Source organism: Pinus tabuliformis, chromosome X (assembly GCF_031772625.1).
Source record: "Pinus tabuliformis cultivar Carrire ecotype Pingquan chromosome X, CPIR1, whole genome shotgun sequence".
NCBI classification, from domain to species: domain Eukaryota; kingdom Viridiplantae; phylum Streptophyta; class Pinopsida; order Pinales; family Pinaceae; genus Pinus; species Pinus tabuliformis.
Genome location: NC_142308.1, coordinates 659,427,865 through 659,449,047, shown reverse-complemented (window position 1 = coordinate 659,449,047; position 21,183 = coordinate 659,427,865). Strand labels below are relative to the sequence as shown.

The window sequence follows — 21,183 nt, the reverse complement described above, 5'->3', positions numbered from 1 at the left end:
ACATAATTCCACAAGGGTGTCAATGCAACTTTCCCCTCTAGCATTTTAGTGTCCTCTTCATCCCCTTCCTCTTCAAACCCTTCCTCCTCATCGTACATTGGGTCACACATATGGGGACCACTATATGCTTGTTCTTCTTCCCTCCTATTCCTACCCCCCCTTGCCATCATGAAAACCAAAAGTGGAATAATACATAGAAGTCAAAAGAACACCATTTTGGAATATGAATATAGATGGACAACCTTCAATGAAATGAGCAAGAAGAAAGAATGGGAAAGAGTAGAAGAGGGAGGAGAAACAATGACAGAAAAATGAGGGAGTTTGGGGTTTGCACTTACCTCTTTAGCTCTTGTAGATGGAAGTCCTCCTTTACTCCTCCAAGCTCTCCTCAAGTCTCTACCCTGCAAGCTCTCTTCTCCTCTCTTCTCCAAGCTCTCCAAAAATGCAAGAGTGAGAAAATGAGAGGGGGAAATGAGCTTTATCCCCATCTATTATTTCCCTACCTCAACCTAAACCCACACCCAACTTAAGTTAAAGAAAAAAAATAAAAAAAATTGTTTTTTGGGTCAGCTGACGTGGAACACCCTTTGGGCATTAGAGCCACTCGAGATCCATAAAGATCCATGCCCGATTTGCCGTGGATCTGCAGATCGAAAATTCGGAACCGCAGATCGGGCCGACACGGTTCTGAATTTCTAGGAACCGTGTTTGTTGGTCCAATCCGTGGTTTTAGATTTCTGAACCGCGACTCTGACGGGGGATCCCCCACCAATCCGTATGGGACTCGGATCCCAGTTTAGATGCTTTGGGGGGGGGCGTTTTGTGCAACATTGAATAAGACTATAGTCAAAACCCTTCCTCCTGCCAAGTCACCCAATAATCCATACCCAAGTGTGCCCAAGAAAAACAAGGATAAGCACCCGATTACACAATGAAAGTGCCTTTAGGATTAGATGGCCCACCTTCAAACATACGCTCTTGGCAAATGGGCGAGGGAACATATTACTAGCTCAGGGAGTCGATATCAACTAGAAAAATATCGGCTACACTGGTGGCTGTTGGGGCTTCTGGATGAAGACAAATCTAGGAGAAAAAATTCTTGTATGGGGTCACCCACTAGCGGTGGGTAACAAGCCCATCTTTTGTCAAATGCTTGAGAGAAATGGTCCTATGTTTTGAGACTACCTACACAAAAATCTAGATACCAATCCCTAGTACTTCCTTCTAAGGAAAAGGCAAACAACATCATCACTATATCTTCTTTAATCAAATTTCCACTCACAGCCCAGTAAAATTCATGTATAAGTTTTTCAGTTGTGATAACATCAGTATCATTGAATTTTGGCAACTACTCTTCATATTTATTAGGAAAATTGTGAGGAGCATCAGGGAAGCCACTCACATCCCATGGTTTAAATGCTACAATGAGCCATGGTCTAGCCATGGTGTCAGGGTTGGATGAAATGCTGAAGAGGCTCTTAACCACTGGAGTTTTACGAACCATGGGAAAAGTGGAAGTATCAGTGGTCGTCTTGTGGGGAGTTCTTTTCTCTCTTGGAGCTATGGCTTTGTCAAACGAGCTACTAGGGGAAAAGGATGCTTTAGATTTTGGAGTTGCCAGGTGAGAATCTATGTTGTCATTTTATAAGCTATTCTTACCAAGATTTTATTGAAGGTTAGACTTCGAATTTCAAGGAGGTTGATTTAACTCCTACACGCCAACGATGTAAGAAATGTTGCTGCAAAATCTAGTAGGCCTTGAGAGGGGACTCACAAGGCAAGGACCAAACCCTGTAGCAACAGTAAGGGAGATTTCCATTGTCACCTCAACAATCTTCCTCCTACTCTTTAGTGGAATTTCACCAAAGGGAGGCTTCCTAGTACTTACCTACAAGGATATTCTAAGTTTTAGGGATTAGTGTGATGAAAAGATAGGCTAGGTGAAGACACTCTTTGATGGACAAACACCCAATTCTTCTTGGTAAAGGAGCAACATATCATGCAACAACAAAATTGTACAATCTATGGTTTCTTGATATGCAACAACAAAATTGTTCCTAGATATATGAAAGTCAAAGACAGGTTCATTAAGAGATTAGGTCAACAAAACAATAGAACAAACTCTCAAGATAAGCCTCAAGTTGGAGCTAGGGTAGGGTTAGGGTTTCCAAAGCACAAAATTATCTAGAGAAAGATGACGTCATCCCTCCTAGGGGAGATTTACTATGAATAAAGATGGATTTTGCATTAAAAAGAATCATAAAGATAAATCTTATATTTTTATTCCACAAACATACATCTAGAATGCCTTAAATGAATTCAGCCCTAGGAAAAAGCCCTAGTGGCTTGCCTTAAAACACTTAGGAAAAATAAAGGAAGAGACATAATTTATTTTTAAAAGTTTCTGATCAACACAAAATTTGCTAGTGCCTAATCCTACTTGGGTGATAAAGTCTTAGGGTAATTTTAAGAGATAAGTGACAAATGACTGGAGTAAGCAGGTGGGGGACTCTTTCATGCTCTTAATAAAACCCTAAATTTCTTTTTTGTGAGGGGAGAAAATAAATAGGAGATGCACAATAGGAATTCTCATATGGATTCCAAGGAAGAAGCATTTAACATGCAAAAGATAACCAAGATTTCCCATAAATAATTTGCATTTAGACATAGATCATAGAAAAACGCTAGCAATAATTTAATTACACGTAAAGCAATGAAAAATCTGCAATAAATTTACAATTCTTCCATGAAAAGACCTCCTTGCAATCCCAAAAAGTCATATCCAATACAGAAACCAATCTCTAATATCAAAAGCTCCATAAAAATCACATCTCCAAGCCTACAAGCCTTACAAGTTTAATTTTGAGTGTCCAACAAGATAAGGGGTTACAAGCCAAACCCATAGCTCACAACACTAAAAGTATGACATAAAAGTCCACACATGTGGGTTGACACGCTCCATGAGCAGGATGTGATGCCCTTTCTGGGAAAAAATGTCGTGAAAGTGCATGGATGGGATAAGGGGATGTCCCATCACCATAATCAACACCAATCCTTAAGGGGAAGCCCTCAAGAAGTGTCTCAAAATGCCTCCAAGTATCAAAATCATGCTTTGGGTGCCATGTGTCACCTTATGGGCTAGAAGTGTGAGATGGCATCATCTCTCTCCATCATTGGCACTCCAAATGCTAGTACAAGCCCTCCTTTGTCTCCTGGGAATGACCATCATCATTGGGACTCTGGATCAAGCCATGCACATAAAGCAGTGTCAAGGCCAGGGTGGGGGCATGCTGGGTGCCCTGGGCAAATCCTTAGGAATCACCAACACCAAGCAAAAGGAGCTCAATGTTTCAACATCTGCGGGTGCTATGAGGTGTCAATCATTTGCTAGAGTCATCGAAGTGCCCAACGTTTTGCTCTGGAGGGGCAATGCTACATCTGCAAGGCCATCACTGCTCTTTGGAAAGGTAAAACAACGTGCACATGATGTGTAGTGGAGGTATGAACTGTGCTCTTAAGGCCTCTACTGCTGTGAAGGACCACCTAGAAAAACCATCTCAAGATCAAGTGAAAGTTACCAATCATTACGGACAATGACCATAGATGTTGCATTATAGTGGACCATACTTATTTGTTAAGGGTGTAATACTTCAAATTGGGGTCACCTTCAAATATCTAACTAGACCAAGTCCTGTAAAGTGTTCCCTACCTGCGTTAGGGATGGCTAGATGGTCAACCCTATTAGGTGTTTCCAACCCCTGAGGGGAGGTGACATGCCCTAGGTCAACCCTTCGATGTGTTGAGAAATCTGGAGGCTTATGAATTAGGATGGTTTCTCTTTAGTTTGATAATTACTTGTGAATGTTGCTGGCTTTTATTAACTTTTTAATGTTTTTCTTATTCATCGAGTAATTACCAAAGTGTAAAACATCAAGATCACAAGAAACAAAGAACGCAGGAAATTAGGCTCCAAGCCAGGGAAACACCCCTCAAGGGGGAAAACCTAAAAACAATTCTCTTCCTATAGAATCAGATCAAAGTGAGATATCGAAGACCCAAGACCTAAAACCAATCACTCCACAAGCACCAAGGCAACCCTCCATTCTGTCCATAAGAGAATCTTCAGAAATTCAGAAAAAATGTCTTCATTTTGGTAATGTTTCGACAGGAATACTGTCCCATTACTCCTTCATTAGCCTTTAGGAAGCTCGCATCATCTTCCACAAGAAATTCATATATTTTCAGAACTATTTCAGAGGAGAAACTCACATCTCTAGCCTCAGTAGGTTCACATACCTTGCCACAAAAGAACAATGAAGACTTGTCCAAATGGAGGAGCACGCTTGCCAATATATAGTTATCTTCATGTCTAAAAGGGTGCCTCATGGGGCTGAGCCGAGTTGTTTCCTAGGAGGGTCGACTTGGTCTTGTGGAGAACAAATTAATTCTCTTGAGTCAAAAATAAAATGTTCTTTCTCTTACAAATAGTCCAAATGGGACGTTGACACATGACAAATTTTTCTTTTGACTTGACAAGCCCTAGAAGCATGAAGAATATGCTTGACCTAGAAACCAATTTGACTTGAGCATGAAACCCATGCTTGAAAAATAATATTTCTTTTCATTTTTTTTTATTTTTATATAAAATACATAATGATATAAGTATAATAACAATTATGAAGATCGAACCTAGTTACATTTTTCAACACTCCCTCTTAACTAGGGAGGTATTCATAATTACACAACAAGGTACAAGGAAACTCTCAAAATTGAAATATTCTCTTAAGAAGAGTCGAATTGATAAACCATCTTAAGCATCATCATGACCAACATTGTCAATGTAGCAATACCTTGCTAACAAGCTCTATCTCGTCATTAGATTAGAGCACAATGTTGGGAGGAATACACATGGACACCACCAACGCCTCTTAAGACACGTGCCCCATCCAGATGTTCACCATGTATGTCCTTTTAGTACCATTCTTGTCTTGGATTACCTATCCTCAAAAAAATTCTCTTCGACCACTTTTATCTTGGATACCCTGTCCAATCCTCAAAGAGTGTTGGTCCACAGGATTACTTCCTATCTAGAATTCCAAATCCATAAGGAGTATTTGTCCCAGATGCTTATCCAATCCTCTATTCTCCCTACTCGTGCCTTTAGTAAGACTTATGATTATTAGTCCTGGAATAGTGCATGACACATGGAGAATGTGGTGTCCATCATTCTTTCCAGAACATGGATATAATCCTTACTCCCTCTCAATCAAGGAGACTTAATCATAAGCTTCATTTTGTCTTGTTCATTAGCTACATGTTCTTTCATGGAGATATTTTCGTAGTAGTTACAAGGTTCCTTCTTCTTGCATCATCATATTGTTCTTAAGCTTCGATCTTTCATATTCTATCATCGTGACAGGGTTTCTCGGCTCCTAACAACATCGCATCATATCAAACTTCAACCTTTTTATATCTTAATGCAATTTTGTCATCAAACGGTTTCATCTATGATCTTCAACAAGTCGAGATTCCTCCCAACTGCTAGCACATGTCATCTTCCCTTCATAATAGAGTTTCGCCTTATCTTCTTTAATCAACTTTCCAAATATCAAATTTTCCCTCATGTTCTTCCAAACCATTATTAATGTTGTTCACTCAATCCATGTACTTTTAAATCGAATCAAGCCGCTGCCGGCCTCTTCGCATACTTCAATCAAGATTCTTCAATATCGTGATCATCAGGGTCTTTATACCTCTTTTTCTTTTCATCTGAGGTTAGTGAATCTTTTGCCATCTAAAAGTCTTCACAAACATCAAACTGGTCCTTCCTTCACAGTCTTCATGCCACGTTCCTTTAAATATTTCAAGCTTTAGATAGAACTTGCCTTGACCTGTAACTATAGTTAGAAGAGACAAATTATAAAGATAGTAGCATTAGTACTAATCAAGTAGATGTTAAATACTTATCTCTCGAGGAAGGTTGACCCCCTCTTAATCTTGGACCCGATTTCATCAAAGCTTGTCTTCACATCATCATGATGTAATACCTATCACTCTTAACCACTGGGTTCCTTTTATAGCAAAATCAATTAATTAGGGTTTCTATTTCTAGGGTTTCTCCTTACATTCCATACTTTTCTAGGGTTTACAAACCCTAGATGTCAAGACCTGTCACTTACAAACTGTAGAGTTCTACAATCACACAGGAAAGTTAGTTGCAAAACCCTAGATTTTAAGGTCTTCAATATTTTGCAAATTATATACAAACCCTAGATTCTTCACAGTTATCAAGATCTATTATCCATGCATTACTATCATGCTGCAAAACCCTAGATACCATTTCCTAAGAGCTAGGATTTCCTTAGAGGAATCAATTAGCTAGGTTTCAGGTTTTCTAGCTTAATCCTTTGCTTCTAGGGTTAATTCAATCTAAGCTCGGGTTTGGAAACCCTAAATACCAAGGGTCCTCAAGACTTCACAATTTTGCAAAACCATAGATTCTCAAGATCTTCAAAAACATGCAAAGGATCAACTGCAAAACCCTAGAGATCCTTTATATCTATATCTATGCAAACCCTTTCAAATGATCATTATCATAATTTTGACAAATAACATGAAATGTACATAAAAGTTGTACATACCTCTGCGACCTTACCATATCTTCTCCTTTGCAAAGATCCAGTCCTTGTTCATTTGTTGGTTGTAAACATTTTTCAACAAAAAGTGCTTCAAAAGTTGCTTGCTTCATATAGTCTTCAAAATGTCCCAGGTTTCAGAATACGTAAACTTTGCATTGTAGCTTGGATGATGAACCTTTATAACTCGAACCTTAATTCATCGAATTTTCTCCCAAACTCATTTGAATCTTAATTACATAGATGTCATTGGATTTCAATCACTGAGATGTAATTTATGCACCTTCAAACTTTGCCAAATACATAGCGAGATGTATTCTTTCGTAACTCAGTCATCAATCATTATATAACTTTCATAGGGTACTGTAGTCATAATTCTTCATTGTCATATATCCTTACTATTATGCCAAGGGTTACAACCATAGTGCCATAACAAGGTCAATGTTGAGATCACTGTCAATTAGGTCCATACTTGGTTACTGCTTTCTGGTGAGGTCCATCGTATAGAGACAAGGTCTCAGGGTTGATATACATCCATTAATTGTGAGTCCACTGTCGTAATATAGTCATATTCTGTTTCACTGTCTCATATAAATAAAAGGCGTAAAACAAAAACAAAGCTACAGGGCTACGATCCGAGCCATATAAAAAAAAAATGCCAAACTGTGATCATAAGTGCAAGCCTTAGAGCGAGCAACTATAGTGGACCTCACAGTATATCATTTATACGCATATAATCCACAGAGAATTGATGTGAACTATTTGCAAGTCATCACAGATCATTGCAACCATACACGAGTTATAGTAATTATGGAGTGAGTCACAGTCATCATATGCAGGTCTTTGTTGAGCCACATAGACATAGATCCGAACCTCCAAGCTACTGTAATGCCATAGAGTATGACATGCCACAGAAAAAACCAATAGAACAATGTTGATGCCACAGAGTATATGTTACATGTATTACACTACCAGGGTATCATAGCAATGCCAAGAGTGAGGCATAGTGAGGAAATTCGATGCACAGAAGTATGCCAATAATATGAGCCAACCAAAATGTGATCACTGTAATATGACCACCGATGTATAGAGCAATCCACAGAGCCACGATTAAATTTATAAATAAGACAATCCATAGTGAACTATAAGAGTGAGTCTCCAATACAAATCTCAGAACAAAATATGCGAAACATCACAGTCAAAGATGTGAGTTCCAGTTGTATTTACAGAGTAATGTAGCGAGCCATTACAGTCATGATAATAGTTAGGGTGTAAAGCGAGAGCTTCATAGTGCAAAAACCTCAGAATTGCAGAGAAGTGATCGAACCACTATGTATTAATACGATCTTCTATATATTAATCTGAGCCACTGTAATACTCTGAGATCAGGATCTTCTTTACATCAGAAAGATAGGATGTCTTCACATCACCGAGGCACGGTTTCTTGATATGCCAAAATCTCGTTCAATCCTCAGAGATAGAAGCTACAGTACAAAAGCTACAGGAGTTTGTCTAATAAAAACTACAAAGAGAGATCTGAATACCTTTAAGAATGTACCAAACTTGGATCCAAAAGCCAACAGAGAAATTTTCAGGCCTCCTTCAGACCTTAGCTCTAATACCATGTTGAGAAATATGGAGGCTTATGGTTTAGGATGATTTCTCTTTAGTTTGATAATTACTTGTGAATGTTGTTGGCTTTTATTAACAAGAAACAAAAAATTCAGGAAATTAGGCTTCAAGTCAAGGAAAAACCCCTCCAAGGGGAAAACCTAGAAAGAATTCTCTTCTTATAGAATCAGATCAAAGTGAAATATCCAAGACCCAAGACCTAAAACCAATCTCTCCACAAGCACCAAGTCAGCCCTCCATTCTATCCATAAGAGAATCTTCAAAAAATCGGAAAGTATGTCTTCATTCTGGTAATGTTTCTACATGAAGACCGTCCCATTACTCCTTCATTAGCCTTTAGGAAGCTCGCATCATCTTCCACAAGAAATTCATACCTTTTCAGAACTATTTCGTAAGAGACACTTAGATCTCTAGCCTCAGTAGGTTCACATATATTGCACTTAGATCTCTAGCCTCAGTAGGTTCACATACCTTGCCACAGAAGAACAATCAAGACTTCTCCAAATGGAGGAGCATGTTTGTCAATATATAGTTATCTTCATGTCCGAAAGGGTGCCTCATCATCCCTAGGAGGGCCAACTTGGTATTGTGGAGAACAAATTAATTCTTTTGACTCAAAAATAAAATTTTCTTTCTATTACAAATAGTTCAAATGGGACTTTGACACATGACATATTTTTCTTTTGACTTGAAAAACCCTAGAAGCATGAAGAACATGCTTGACCTAGAAACCAATTTGACTTGAGCATGAAACCTATGCTTAAAAATAATATTTCTTTTTCTTCTTTTGCATTTTATATAAAATACATAATGATATAAGTACAATGACAATTATGAAGACCGACCTAGTTACATTTTTCAAGACAATGCACATGTGTTTGTGATAACATGACAACAGAGGGGAAATGCTTCATGGCAAGGTGCGATGGTCACATGACCAACTAACGGAGGTCCATCATCCTAAGTGTATAGATGAATGGAGGGAGCAATTGTGGAGGCATGAGTTACCTCTTTCCTTGGCTTTCTTTTTCCACCCCTCTGGTGCACCTTTTACTTCTTTTGTATAATGCTTTGATAGGGAGCATAGCTTAGGTGTCCAAGCTTGCTTTTAACAATATAACATTTATTGACCCCTTAATGATGAGTCAACTTATCTCTCATCAAGGTTGGGAAATGCAAGGGTTCCTTTATTATGTGATGGAGTATCAAGTTCTTAGGAACTTGGTTATGGCTAATGAGGGGGGCAGAGCTCATATTAGAAAAGGGTCATGACTAAAAATAAAGAAAAAAATTGCAAGCTTCAAATAAAATCAAGCCAAATAAAAGGCTAAAGAGGTGAAGAGAAATAAATGAAGCAAAGAAAACAAACTACTTATTTGCGCCTTTTCCCACTTAATGATGCTTTTCAAAAATTTAAGTTGATGTTTTGAGCTGATGCGGTTCTATATGCAATATATGTGAAAAATAGATGTCCATCTCATGCTTTTAGAAATAAGACTCCTTATGAAATGTGGTATGGCCACATTCCTTTAGCAAGGCATCTCAGGGTCATTGGTTCCACTTGTGATGCCTTAATTCCCAAGGAACAAAGAAGCAAGCTTGATGCAAGGAGTTGGAAGTGCATTTTTTTGGGGTATTCAACTACCACCAAGGCATATTGTCTTTACAATGAGGTAAACAAGAAGTTTGTTTTTTCTAGAGATGTAATTTTTCTTGAATCTTCCAAGATTGACAACACTGTTGAGCGACAACTTGATCATTTGGATAGATTTAATCATGCAAAGTTGTATCATGAATTTGATAATGATATCCAATTTTGAAGGGGGATCTCTATCTTGGATCAATCTACGGAATCTCCTTCTGAAGCATTGTCTCTCTCCCATGAAGTTCCAACCATTTCTTCAAATCAGGAAGACCCTTTGAGTAATGTGACTGAGAGCATTGGAAGGATAAATTTTGGTGCAACCTCATCTCAATTAGTGGAGTAACCTAGACCATCTTAGAAAGGTCCCCCAAAATGGCTCACCAAAACACTTAAAAGTGTTCATCCTGATGAGGTTAGAAAGACATGAACCAGAGGTTCCACCAGACAAGATGGAGGTGATGTAGATAATTCTGATTCAGTTGATATTAGATGATATGGATGTTTCATATGACTGTGAATTGAATTTATTTACTAAGTTTGAAACGAATTCCTTTAATGAAGTTTTTGCTTATGATGAATGGAAAGTAGCAATGCAGAAGGAGTATGATGCTCTCATAAAGAATGGAACATGGAAGTTGGTGGACCCTCCATTCAGAACCAAACCAATTGGTTGCAAGTGGGTCTACAAGAACAAGTATAAATCATATGGCTCACTTGACAAGCACAAAGCAAGGCTCGTGGTAAAAATATTTGCACAGTGAGAAGGTGTTGATTATGAGGAGACTTTTGCCCCCACAACAAAGTGGGCCACTGTCTAGACTCTCTTTGCTTTGGTAGTTCAGAATGGATGCAAAATTCATCAAACAGATATGAATGTTGTTTAATGGAGACTTGAAAAAGAATGTCTTCATGGCTCGACTGGAAGGTTTTTCTGTAAAGGGAAAGGAACAAAAAGTATGTAAACTTATCAAAACCTTTTATGGCCTAAAACAAACATCGCGACCCTGGTATGAAGAGTTAACTAAGCATCTTCTCAAATTGAATTTTGATGATTCAACTCTATCTATCAGGGAAGTTGGCAAAACTGTTGTATATCTTGTGGTATATGTAGATGATTTGCACAAGGAACAATGAAAACTATGTTTCATCCATAGAGAGAGTTGAAGAAGGGCTTTGAGATGATAGATTTGGGACATCTTTACTACTACATGGGTATTAAAGTGACTCAACATCCAAAGTATTATTCCTCTCCCAAAAGAAGTACATTGGAGAATTGTTGAACAAGTTTGGCATGGTTGAATGCAACCCTCTATCTACTATGATGGAATAGAAGCTCACATTGAAAGAAGGGAATGAATTTGAGGATGCAACTAAGTATAAAAATCTTGTGGGAAGACTAATTTACCTCACTACTACTAGACTACATATTTCATTTGTTGTTGGAATTCTTTTTAGATATATGCAAAAGTCCTGTGAAGGACATTGGTCTGCTGCAAAACGAGTTTTGAAATACTTGAAAGGAACACAAGACTTTGGACTCAAATATTTAGAGGTGGGTGACTTCAGTTTGATTGGAGATTCAAACCAACATTGCACGAAGCAGGGACCCGGAAGCGTCATTTCCCAAAAATCTAGGAAGCGAAGCGTCTACTATATATATTTTTGTTTTTTTTATTTTTTTGCATTTATATTAAAAAACATCCTAAATACCAAATTAGTTGTAGAAGACATGAAAACATGCATATTTTTACATAAATCAAGATAGATATGGCATTCAATGTACATCAATGATTAATTATTCCAACATCAACCATCTAGAATCTAGATTCCTCTTCTCTTGTCTAGCCTTTGCCTCTACTTTAATTCTCTAGGGATATTAGTCAACATTGCCTAATTTTGATCAAACAGCTTAATCCAAGCCTTATAATATGGTAGAGAAAGCTTAACATGCTTGATCAATGATTTTGACTTGAGTGAAGGGTACATAATTGCTAAGGCCATGACAAAGGAGTTCAACAATCAACAACACCAACACTGGGGTACATATAGGGCTTGGTGCTCTTGATTAAATGCCAATCACATGCCCTCATACATGATATAATCCAATGAAACACCACAATCCCATTGGTCTTGAAAACTATTAAGTCTGCTGAATTTTGAATGGGATATGAAATTCTGTTTTCTCCATATGAAGTTTGATGAGATTGGAACCACTCTCAAACATCCTGAGTCATTTCATGGTAATGTTAAAAATTAAAGTAAACTTTTACTTTAAGAATTTAACATTACCATTAGGGAGCATCTAGGAAGCGTCTAGGGAGCATCAATGGGCACCTTGGGAGTATTCGGAAAGTGTAGTTCTTCACATAGCAATTCGAAATTTCAAAAAAACAAAAAAAGCCCGCGGAACTGTGTGAACCGTCCACCTTCTCTCGGATCTGCTTGCGATCTATGGTGGATACATGCCCGAACCTCCATATATCCGCACGCGATCCTTTCCAGATCCGCGGATCGGGCAATAGGAATCGTGGATCGGGCCCCCATGGATGCAAATTTCCAAGAAAATCGGATCCGCAGTTCTGCGGAAGGATCAGTGGCGGATCCATACAGGATGCGGTTCTGCCTCCAAATCCTTGGGGGGGGGAACAGTTCCTGCAACACTGCGTCAAACTCATAGTTTGATGGAGGCAAAGAAAATGGAGTGTTGACTTCAGGCTATTTCATGAGTCTTGGATCAACAACTATCTCCTTGAGGTTACTCAAACAAACAATTCCAATAGATTCCTTGATAGAAGCAGAATATGTGGCAGCTATATAAGTAAAAAAGGAGATTGTGTGGCTTAGGAAAATACTTGAAGATTTGTAGGAGAAACAAGTGAACTCTACTCTTCTTGTTGACACTACTTTTGCAATCAAGTTGGCCAAGAATCCTAGATTCCATGGTTGAACCAAACACATCAATACAAATTATCATTTGATTCGATATTATGTAGAGGCCAAGAGTATTCATTTAAGAGATTGTTCCACTAGTGAGCAAATTGTAGACATCTTTATCAAAGTACTTGGAAGAGAAAAGTTTGAAAAATTAGAATGATGCTTGAGCTTACAAACACCCTTTCGGATTGGAGGGAAAGTTGGGAATAATTCTTTGGGATTTGTGCCTTGTAAATAAATAAAATAGGAGAAATAAAAGATGAAGAGCCCCTTGGAAAATGAAACAAAGGGCCACTCCATTGTATAAAGCTAGTTGCACATTAATGGAATGAATCAATTCAAGAGTTACCCATCTTGGCCTGACAAAATCCATTCGTCAACCTTAAACCCTCCTTCCTTGTCCTTAAAAGACCCTTGGGAGCAGCTTTTGGAACCAAATGGTAAAGAGAAAGTATTTGACGGATAAAAGTATTTCAACAAATAGAATGAAGGGCATTGATGTTGTTATCTCTATGATGGGTGGTTCGGAAAATATATAGAGCAGCTCAAGATTGTGGACACCATTAAGAAGGTTGGCAATACTTTGCTTTATTGATATTGAGTTTGTTCTTCTGCGTTTATAGAAGTTCAAAAGTTTTTTTAGAGTGCAATTTTACTTTTTCTAGTGAGAAATGTATCCATCTTCCGGTAGTGTGCACTTTCTGTGCTTTTTGCGTGCAGTTCAGTATGAGGTGTTGTACTCATGCATGATATACGGAACCGAGTAAAGAGTTACTATAAAATATTCCAAAACATTTCCCATCCTTAGCTTCCCTTTATTTCAAACCATAACTTCTTGGTGTTGGTAAATACTGATGAATTTTGGTGATTTTTTTGTAAAATGAATTTTTTTTATTAGAATTTTTCATAATGTATCGAATTCAAACTGGGTAACTACAAAGCAAACTAATTCTCAATCATGAGAACATTTAGTAGCTTGCAAATATACCAGTTAACAACATTTTCAACAATTTGGGCATATGTTCCATCCACATCATCAGCGATTAGGTGATTGAATTGTTGTCTCGATGCACAAAAATGCTTGTTACCGAACTCTAGATGGATAAATCTTAGTGACTCATTGCAGTGAACTTTAACATCATTATGATTGTCAGTGATGATGATGATTCCACAGACATTCTTATCTTGATTGCGGATTCCATGTATCTGAACTTTGATCATGTTTATTGAATACACAGAATCTGCAATCGAAAGAAGTTCAGCTGGATTGCCCCAATTCAATGATAAAGAAGAAAGCATGAGAAGACTGAAGTACAACATATCCAATATAATAGTATAAAAAATATATGTCTGTACTTTGTGAACTTGTTTTAACTAAGGTATTATAATTAAACTTTAAAGAGTGTTGTCTACCAAAGAAGCTTGATAATCTCTTATGGATGACTTATTTTCAGATTTCTTATAATAATATGTGTTGAATAACTAGCCTGGATTCATTCATTCAACTCCATTACTGATTAGCTATAAGTGCAATGTTACATTCTGCCTTGATTGGACCTTCCACGTTCACAAGCCATCCTAATATGGCCGGAGCAATTATGATCCTTTTGGATTTTGCATTTGAACCAGGGTCTGCCTGCTATGTCTTGAATTGCAGATTGGGGGGTCAGCTGTAGAGCTATCTATTAGATTTATACTGAAGAGCGAAAGAAGCATGAGAGAATCACCACTCTCCCCACTGGCAATCATCTTTAACTATAGTGATACCCATAATTATTTCATCATATGCAAAAGGAGTGATTAAATATGCACGAGTTCAGTACAGACAAATTTGTCAAATACAAAATGACATGAAGGTGAGGCTAGAAAGCTCCGGTCACATAAGTTTACTCAAATCTACTTCCGCGATCCCTTTCTAGTTCTCTTAAGCATGCCGTTTTGGCATTGAAAGAACCATGCTTGGTGATACCATTCTGGTTTCTTACAATAACCATAGTGTTGTGTACGCCCAAGGTCCAAGTTAACATTTGTTAAGACGGGGTCGATCATAAAACATTTATCATGTTTTTTCTTTTTAACTTTTTTAAAGATATTTTTTTCAATGCTTTGCTGAGTGTAGGTTGGGTCAAATTACAGATTGGATGGTGGAAGAACGATTTGCTCAACAGTGAAATGCTGTTATGCTGTTATGAATTGTGTGAGACACTAGAGGCCTTCAATTGACTACCACCTTCAACCTCTCCCTATAAATTTTTAAGGAAAACTTAAATGTCTTTTCTAAAAAATAATTATTATATAGATGATTGATTCTTAAATATTTTTTAAATCACACAATTGACTATCAACCCTAGCCTCTTCCTCTAAGATTTTAACCGTATTGTCTTTTGATTTTAATAGCGATAAAAAGTAACGGGACCTGAAAATGCATAGTGGAAAGTGAGTCAAACCAGTATAATAATAAATTGTATGATAACAATACAACACAGCAAAGTCATCTTTTTGTAGAGGACTCAATTTTTTCCTGTTTTCTAGTTTCATTCTTGTTATGCAGCTTCTAACATGTATATGCTCTGTGCAGTATCATATATTCAAAATTCAAATGCAGGAATTTCATTCTACGGTTTCGTGCTGGATCGGGGCTTTGTTTATGCACTATTTGGCTTGGAACTTTCTTTGGTACTTTTCATTCTTGGCTTGACTATTTGAATAAAGTAATTTCATCTCGGCCGTAAAAAAGCCTATGTTACATATAGCCCTTCGTCAGATTCCTTACAAGATTAATAGTGCATAAACAACTCTGATGATACATTTGTACAGTAGACATAGGTTGAGAGGAGACTGATATCACGGGCTAATGTTTCTCGAAAGTTATATCGAGGTAAATTAAAAATATAAATTGGTATCCAGCAGTGAACATATAAAATGATATTTAGGTAGCTTTGATGCAGCAGCTCTATAACACCGGTATAATATATTAATATGTGAGTATTGTGTATTATATAATATTAATAATAATAATGTTGGTTGGTTTGTTTTTTTTTTTTTTAAACTATGGGAATTAGTAATTTATTGGATTAGTCTGTAACTATAATAAAAAAAAATTGTAATAATTTTTTTATATAACAATAATCTAAATGATATTGTCCCAAAAAAATAGAAGAACAGATAAGAATAATCTTAATGATATTGTCCCGGAAAAAATAGAAGAATAGTTGTTAAGAAAAAATGAATTTTTGTGTCCAAAAAAATAATTAATTGATAATGTTTTTTTAAATTAAGAGTGAAGTTTTTAATCAAATATTTTTTTATCAGTGATCGTTGTTAATGATAATGTGTTTAAACATTCATATTTATAACGTTTCTGGGAATTTAAAATATAAATTGGTATTTAGCAGTGAACATATAAAATGGTATTTTAGGCAGTTTTGATACTGCAGCCGTATAAAACCGGTATAATATATTAATATGAGTATCTTATATATATATAAAAAATAATAATAAAATGAATGTTTTTTTTTAAACTATAGGAATTAGTAATTTATTGGACTAATCTGCAACTAAAGTAAAAATGAACCGTTTAATAATATCTTACACAAGAATAATTTGTTTAGAGTAACTATTTTATGCATTTCTCCATATTTTTCCAAAAAATATAAGAGTAGAGTTGTTAATAAAAAATGAATCATGCAAAAAGTTATAAATGGATAACCCACAAGAATAATTTGTTTCGAGTAAATATCTTTTTTAGTAATAATAATGTATTTAAAATATTTTTCCAGAAAATAGAAGTGTAGAGTTGTTAATACAAAATGAATTCTCATAAAAAACTTATCAATTGATAATGTCTGTTAGGTATGAGGTATTTTTTTAAAATTAGGAGCATAAGTTTTTAATAAAATATTAATCCTCATAAAAAGATAATTTATTTTGGGTAAATATTTTTATCCATTATTATAAAAAGATAATTTATTTTGGGTAAATATTTTTATCCATTATTATTATAGTGATAGTGTTTTTAAGGATTACTAGGAAAGTATATTGAAAATATATTAAAAAGTTTTATAGTAATAATTTTTAAAAAATAAAAAAATAAAAAAAAAAATAAAGAATAATGATAAAAATTGTTTCAGATTTGTTATATATATATATAACAAAAAAAATTAAAGCTAAGAACTTGGACATTCAAAAAAAGTGTATCTACTATTTCTAATAAGCTCCATTGTTTGTGAATGAAAAGAGAAGGAGATCTACTTCCTCCTTGTACTTGTTAATAATGATTTGTATCATTTTGGTAAACTGGTGGTGAGATATAAGAAAGCTCAACAGAATGAAAGTCGATAATTCGCTATTTTTTTGTGAAGGTTGGGAAGAGATGTATAAATATAAATAAAAAATGGATATGGTTTCACAAGGAAATTGTATAAAGAAGGCAGAATCATTGATTCATATATGTGTAAAAATTAAATATAAATATCCTTTTACAAGAATCAAATATAAATATCCTTTTACAAGGAATCAAAGTTAAATTAAATTAAATTTCTTTATTTTGAAATATTGAATGTGTATGTATTTAACTATTAAATATTTTATTTATTATGATGGTTATATATATAGTATTTATTTTTTATATATTTTAATAAAATAAAAATATGTAAAAATTTAATTAAAGAAAATACTTTTGATATAAGAAAAATATACTCGTTTTTATTAGTCCAATGATTAAGCTAATATTTCATAATAGTCAAATTTATAAAGGATAAAGTACATTCTAATTAATAAAATTAAAACATCACATTTTAATGTTATATTTTGAAGCGTTTCACTAAAAACATGGTTGAGTGACCGAATTTATTATTGGATAAACTTTATTTTTATATTGAAATCGAGCATATTTTTATCTAACCTATATTTTCTTTGTTATTTTTGGTTTGAAAAAAAAACAGATAATTTCAATGCTAATCTGAATACCCAAAAGATATAGGAAATTTGGGAGAAAATTACTTCGTGCCATAATTAGAGAAATTAATAAGAAAAATAGTTTTCAAAATAAAAGATGAATTATCATCAATTTTAAAAGAACTAATAAGATTCAAGATGATAATGTCAATCATAAAGAGTTTCAGAGAGAAACACTGAAAACTATTTTTAAAATTTTTAGTTTAATTTTTGATAGTTTTACATATATTTCAAGTTTAGGTACTTGCATCGGGCTTCACTGGGAGAGCAATATCATACCACGTGGGTTCATATTGGGGGATATATATTGAGTAATGTATTGGGTAATATATAAGGGGTAAAGGGTTTTTATATTAGCAGGTATAAAAAATGGAGGTCAAATTTAATAAAAAAATATAAAGGGCTATTAAAAATGTTAATGAAAAATGGATATGTATAATATCTAGTGAAAGTAGGGATTTTTTAAATTGGGAAGGTGTATTGGGTTCGTATTGATAGGGGGTTAAGTAATGTGATTTTTAGAGGTATTTTCCAATATGTAGCCAAATTAAGGGTATTGTTTAATATTCCATGAATGCACGTGATATGTCAGAAGCTCATTGACTAAAACCCCTGTGAGTACTTGTTAGATATGTAAATTGAAAATACATGAAAATCAATGTTTATTGAAAAGGATCAGATTAAAAAAAAAAGGTAGTTTTAGCTTATCTCACTATAAATGTATTAAAAGTATGCTAAGTGAATGCACTTGAAATATGAGTAAACTAGTACAAGGAAATGGGTTAAAAATACAATTTAAAAAATAGGTTTATTTCTTTTGCTAATTCATAGTTCTTATTTTATTATTTTATTATTATCTTTACTAGGCCCATTTTAAAATTCAAAATTTATCTAATGCACCATTAGTTATTAATGCTAAGGACTTGAAATTTCTCACTCATATATTTTTATTGTAAAAGGAAGAAAACATGTGTGTATTTATTGGTATGTAGAAAATCTTTATTAAAGCAATAAGTTTACAATGTGTTATAGATTTAGTTAGGGAGGATAGATCTATAAATGTTAATTTTCCATAATTGGACTTCAATTAAGCTAATCAAATATAGATTTGGGTTTTAGCATTTGCCCTGTTAAGGTAGATCCATCAAACTATTGTTATCTATGTTAAAAGGAATAGGCCAATGCCATATGAGATGTTGCATTTAAGATATATCTTGGTCAATATGTTGGTATCAATTGGGGTTAACTTTCTTTTGATTTCTTACTTGAATTTTAACATACTTGTTACCCACACAAACCAAAATGAATTAATTTTGATACCAATTTTTAAAATGAATTCGCAACATGACAAAAAGACTCATGCAACCATTTATAATTTTAAAAAGCGTAAATATAGATTGTTTTTCAAACACAATAGCATTTATACACATATGATATAAACTAAGCACAACATTCAAGCATAGCATTAAAAATGTAAACAAGAGAAGCAACAAGGACAATTATCTTTATAAATATTTACACGACTGGTTGCATATGTTGGATGTTCTACTCAACCATAGACTTTGTTACTTTAGTCCTCTTACTTGTAGGTAACCTTCGAGCTAGGTCTATGAGTCCACAGGAAAATAATGGATCCTATGCAGAAACTATCCATACAATAATCGAATATTCAATACTTTTGTACTAAAACAATTCTCATAATAAATCCAACCCAACTCCCTTCCCCATTAGGCAACACAACCCAAGGGATGATATTTCTTTCTTTGCATCACAATCCTTTAGACAATTGTCATCCCCTCTAGGGTTACAAAATAAATTGGCTTAGAATCTCTCAACTTGGGGTGCTAGGAAATCCAATTATAATATAATCACTCACAACAACATTCTCACATGCCCTTGGATAATTTTCTAGCAAGAACTCCTCACACCATGAAAACCTAGTTCTCCATGTAATTCTCAACTCCAACAATTTAACTTCAATATATAATATGGTTTCCTACTCTTTCTTAGCACGCAACTCTAATTGTTCTCTCTTCCTCCTCTTCCAAAAATTAGCTCTTTCCCTTTACTTGAATTTCCTTTTCTTTTTCTTCCATGTATCTTTGACTCTCAAAATTCTCCAAAATGATTATATTCAACCAATGCTTTCATAACTAGGTGAGGTGATTATTTCACCCACCTCTTACTTGTATTTAATGATACAATTCCTATCATGGGTGTACTTAGCCAATGCTTCAATAACTAGGTGAGATGACTTTCCCACTACATGTATTCAATCATTATCTTGGATAAGTAAAAATATGATTATACGGTAAATGGCATGATTTAGGAAAAATGACACCTGAATTCTTAGGCATGTGGAATTTCCCCTTGGACCCCCTTTTAGGCCACCTTTGTCATGGAAACATAGGCCCACATGACTTTGTCTTTATTTGTCTACACCATGTGATAGTATGTATGTGTTTTTCCTATTATTTGAGTGAATTCATACTACATAATAATTTAGTCTATCAACCTGGAGTATATTTGAACTTGCGAGACACTAAGTGCAACATATATAGGAGGAGGATTTTTCCTTAACCAAACCAATTGCCATGCTATCTAATCTATTTTGCATGTAAAGTAAATAAAAAACAATTCAAGCATAAATCTAAATTAAAATATAATGAGAGAATCAACAATGTTATCGGTCTCAACCTAAATGGTGGCACCTCACGTGTTCAAGTCACTGAGAACCATGCCCATGAATTCACCATTACGTCGAGGCCAAAAATAGGGAAAATATACATCACCTTTATTCTGTAGCATAATGTATAGGAAGGTAAAATAAAGAAGACTGGAAACTAAAGCACACAATAACATAGTGAGATTATTAATCAATAATAGAAATAAATCACACAATAATATATACATGCATTAACTGTGCAATACTATACTTTGAGTGCCCCCCCCAAGGCTTGGCCTATGCAGGGTTTCAAAGGATCACCAAAAAAACACTACATTATGATTCCACACATAAACTTCAATATCAACATGTGTGTGTGTGTGTGTTGATTTTTGTAGAATTATTACACAATAGGAGTCTTCACACATAAAGCTCTCACTACCTCGGAGTTGAAGGATCCCTTAAAGTTCAATACACATTTTTCAAATAGAAATGCAAATTAAACATAATGCAATTTTTAATTGGCTCATGCCACTCAATTTTTTTTAACAACAAAAGCATTATCTTTGTTTTGGCCAACTAGAGCATTAAATTTCCAATACATTGGTTGATCGATTCAAATTGTAACTTGTTGATCCTGAGATTCTTTTGCTTTTGGTGGTTCCAAAGGTATTAGCACAGTTATAAAGTGGTTCACGCCGATGCCTTGTTCGACC

At 35.0% G+C, this 21,183-nt stretch overlaps 1 protein-coding gene across 1 annotated transcript in view; it reads left to right on the top strand.

Annotated features, from left to right (window-relative positions):
- LOC149141689 (uncharacterized) overlaps positions 1 to 15,831 on the top strand; it is a 227,765-nt gene extending 211,934 nt beyond the window's left edge. The window contains exon 4 of the mRNA XM_089446846.1: positions 15,425 to 15,831. Within this exon, the coding sequence (XP_089302972.1) occupies positions 15,425 to 15,552 (128 nt within the window). The 3' untranslated portion in view covers positions 15,553 to 15,831. The remainder of the gene's footprint in view (positions 1 to 15,424) is intronic.
- Positions 15,832 to 21,183: the final 5,352 nt, after the last annotated feature.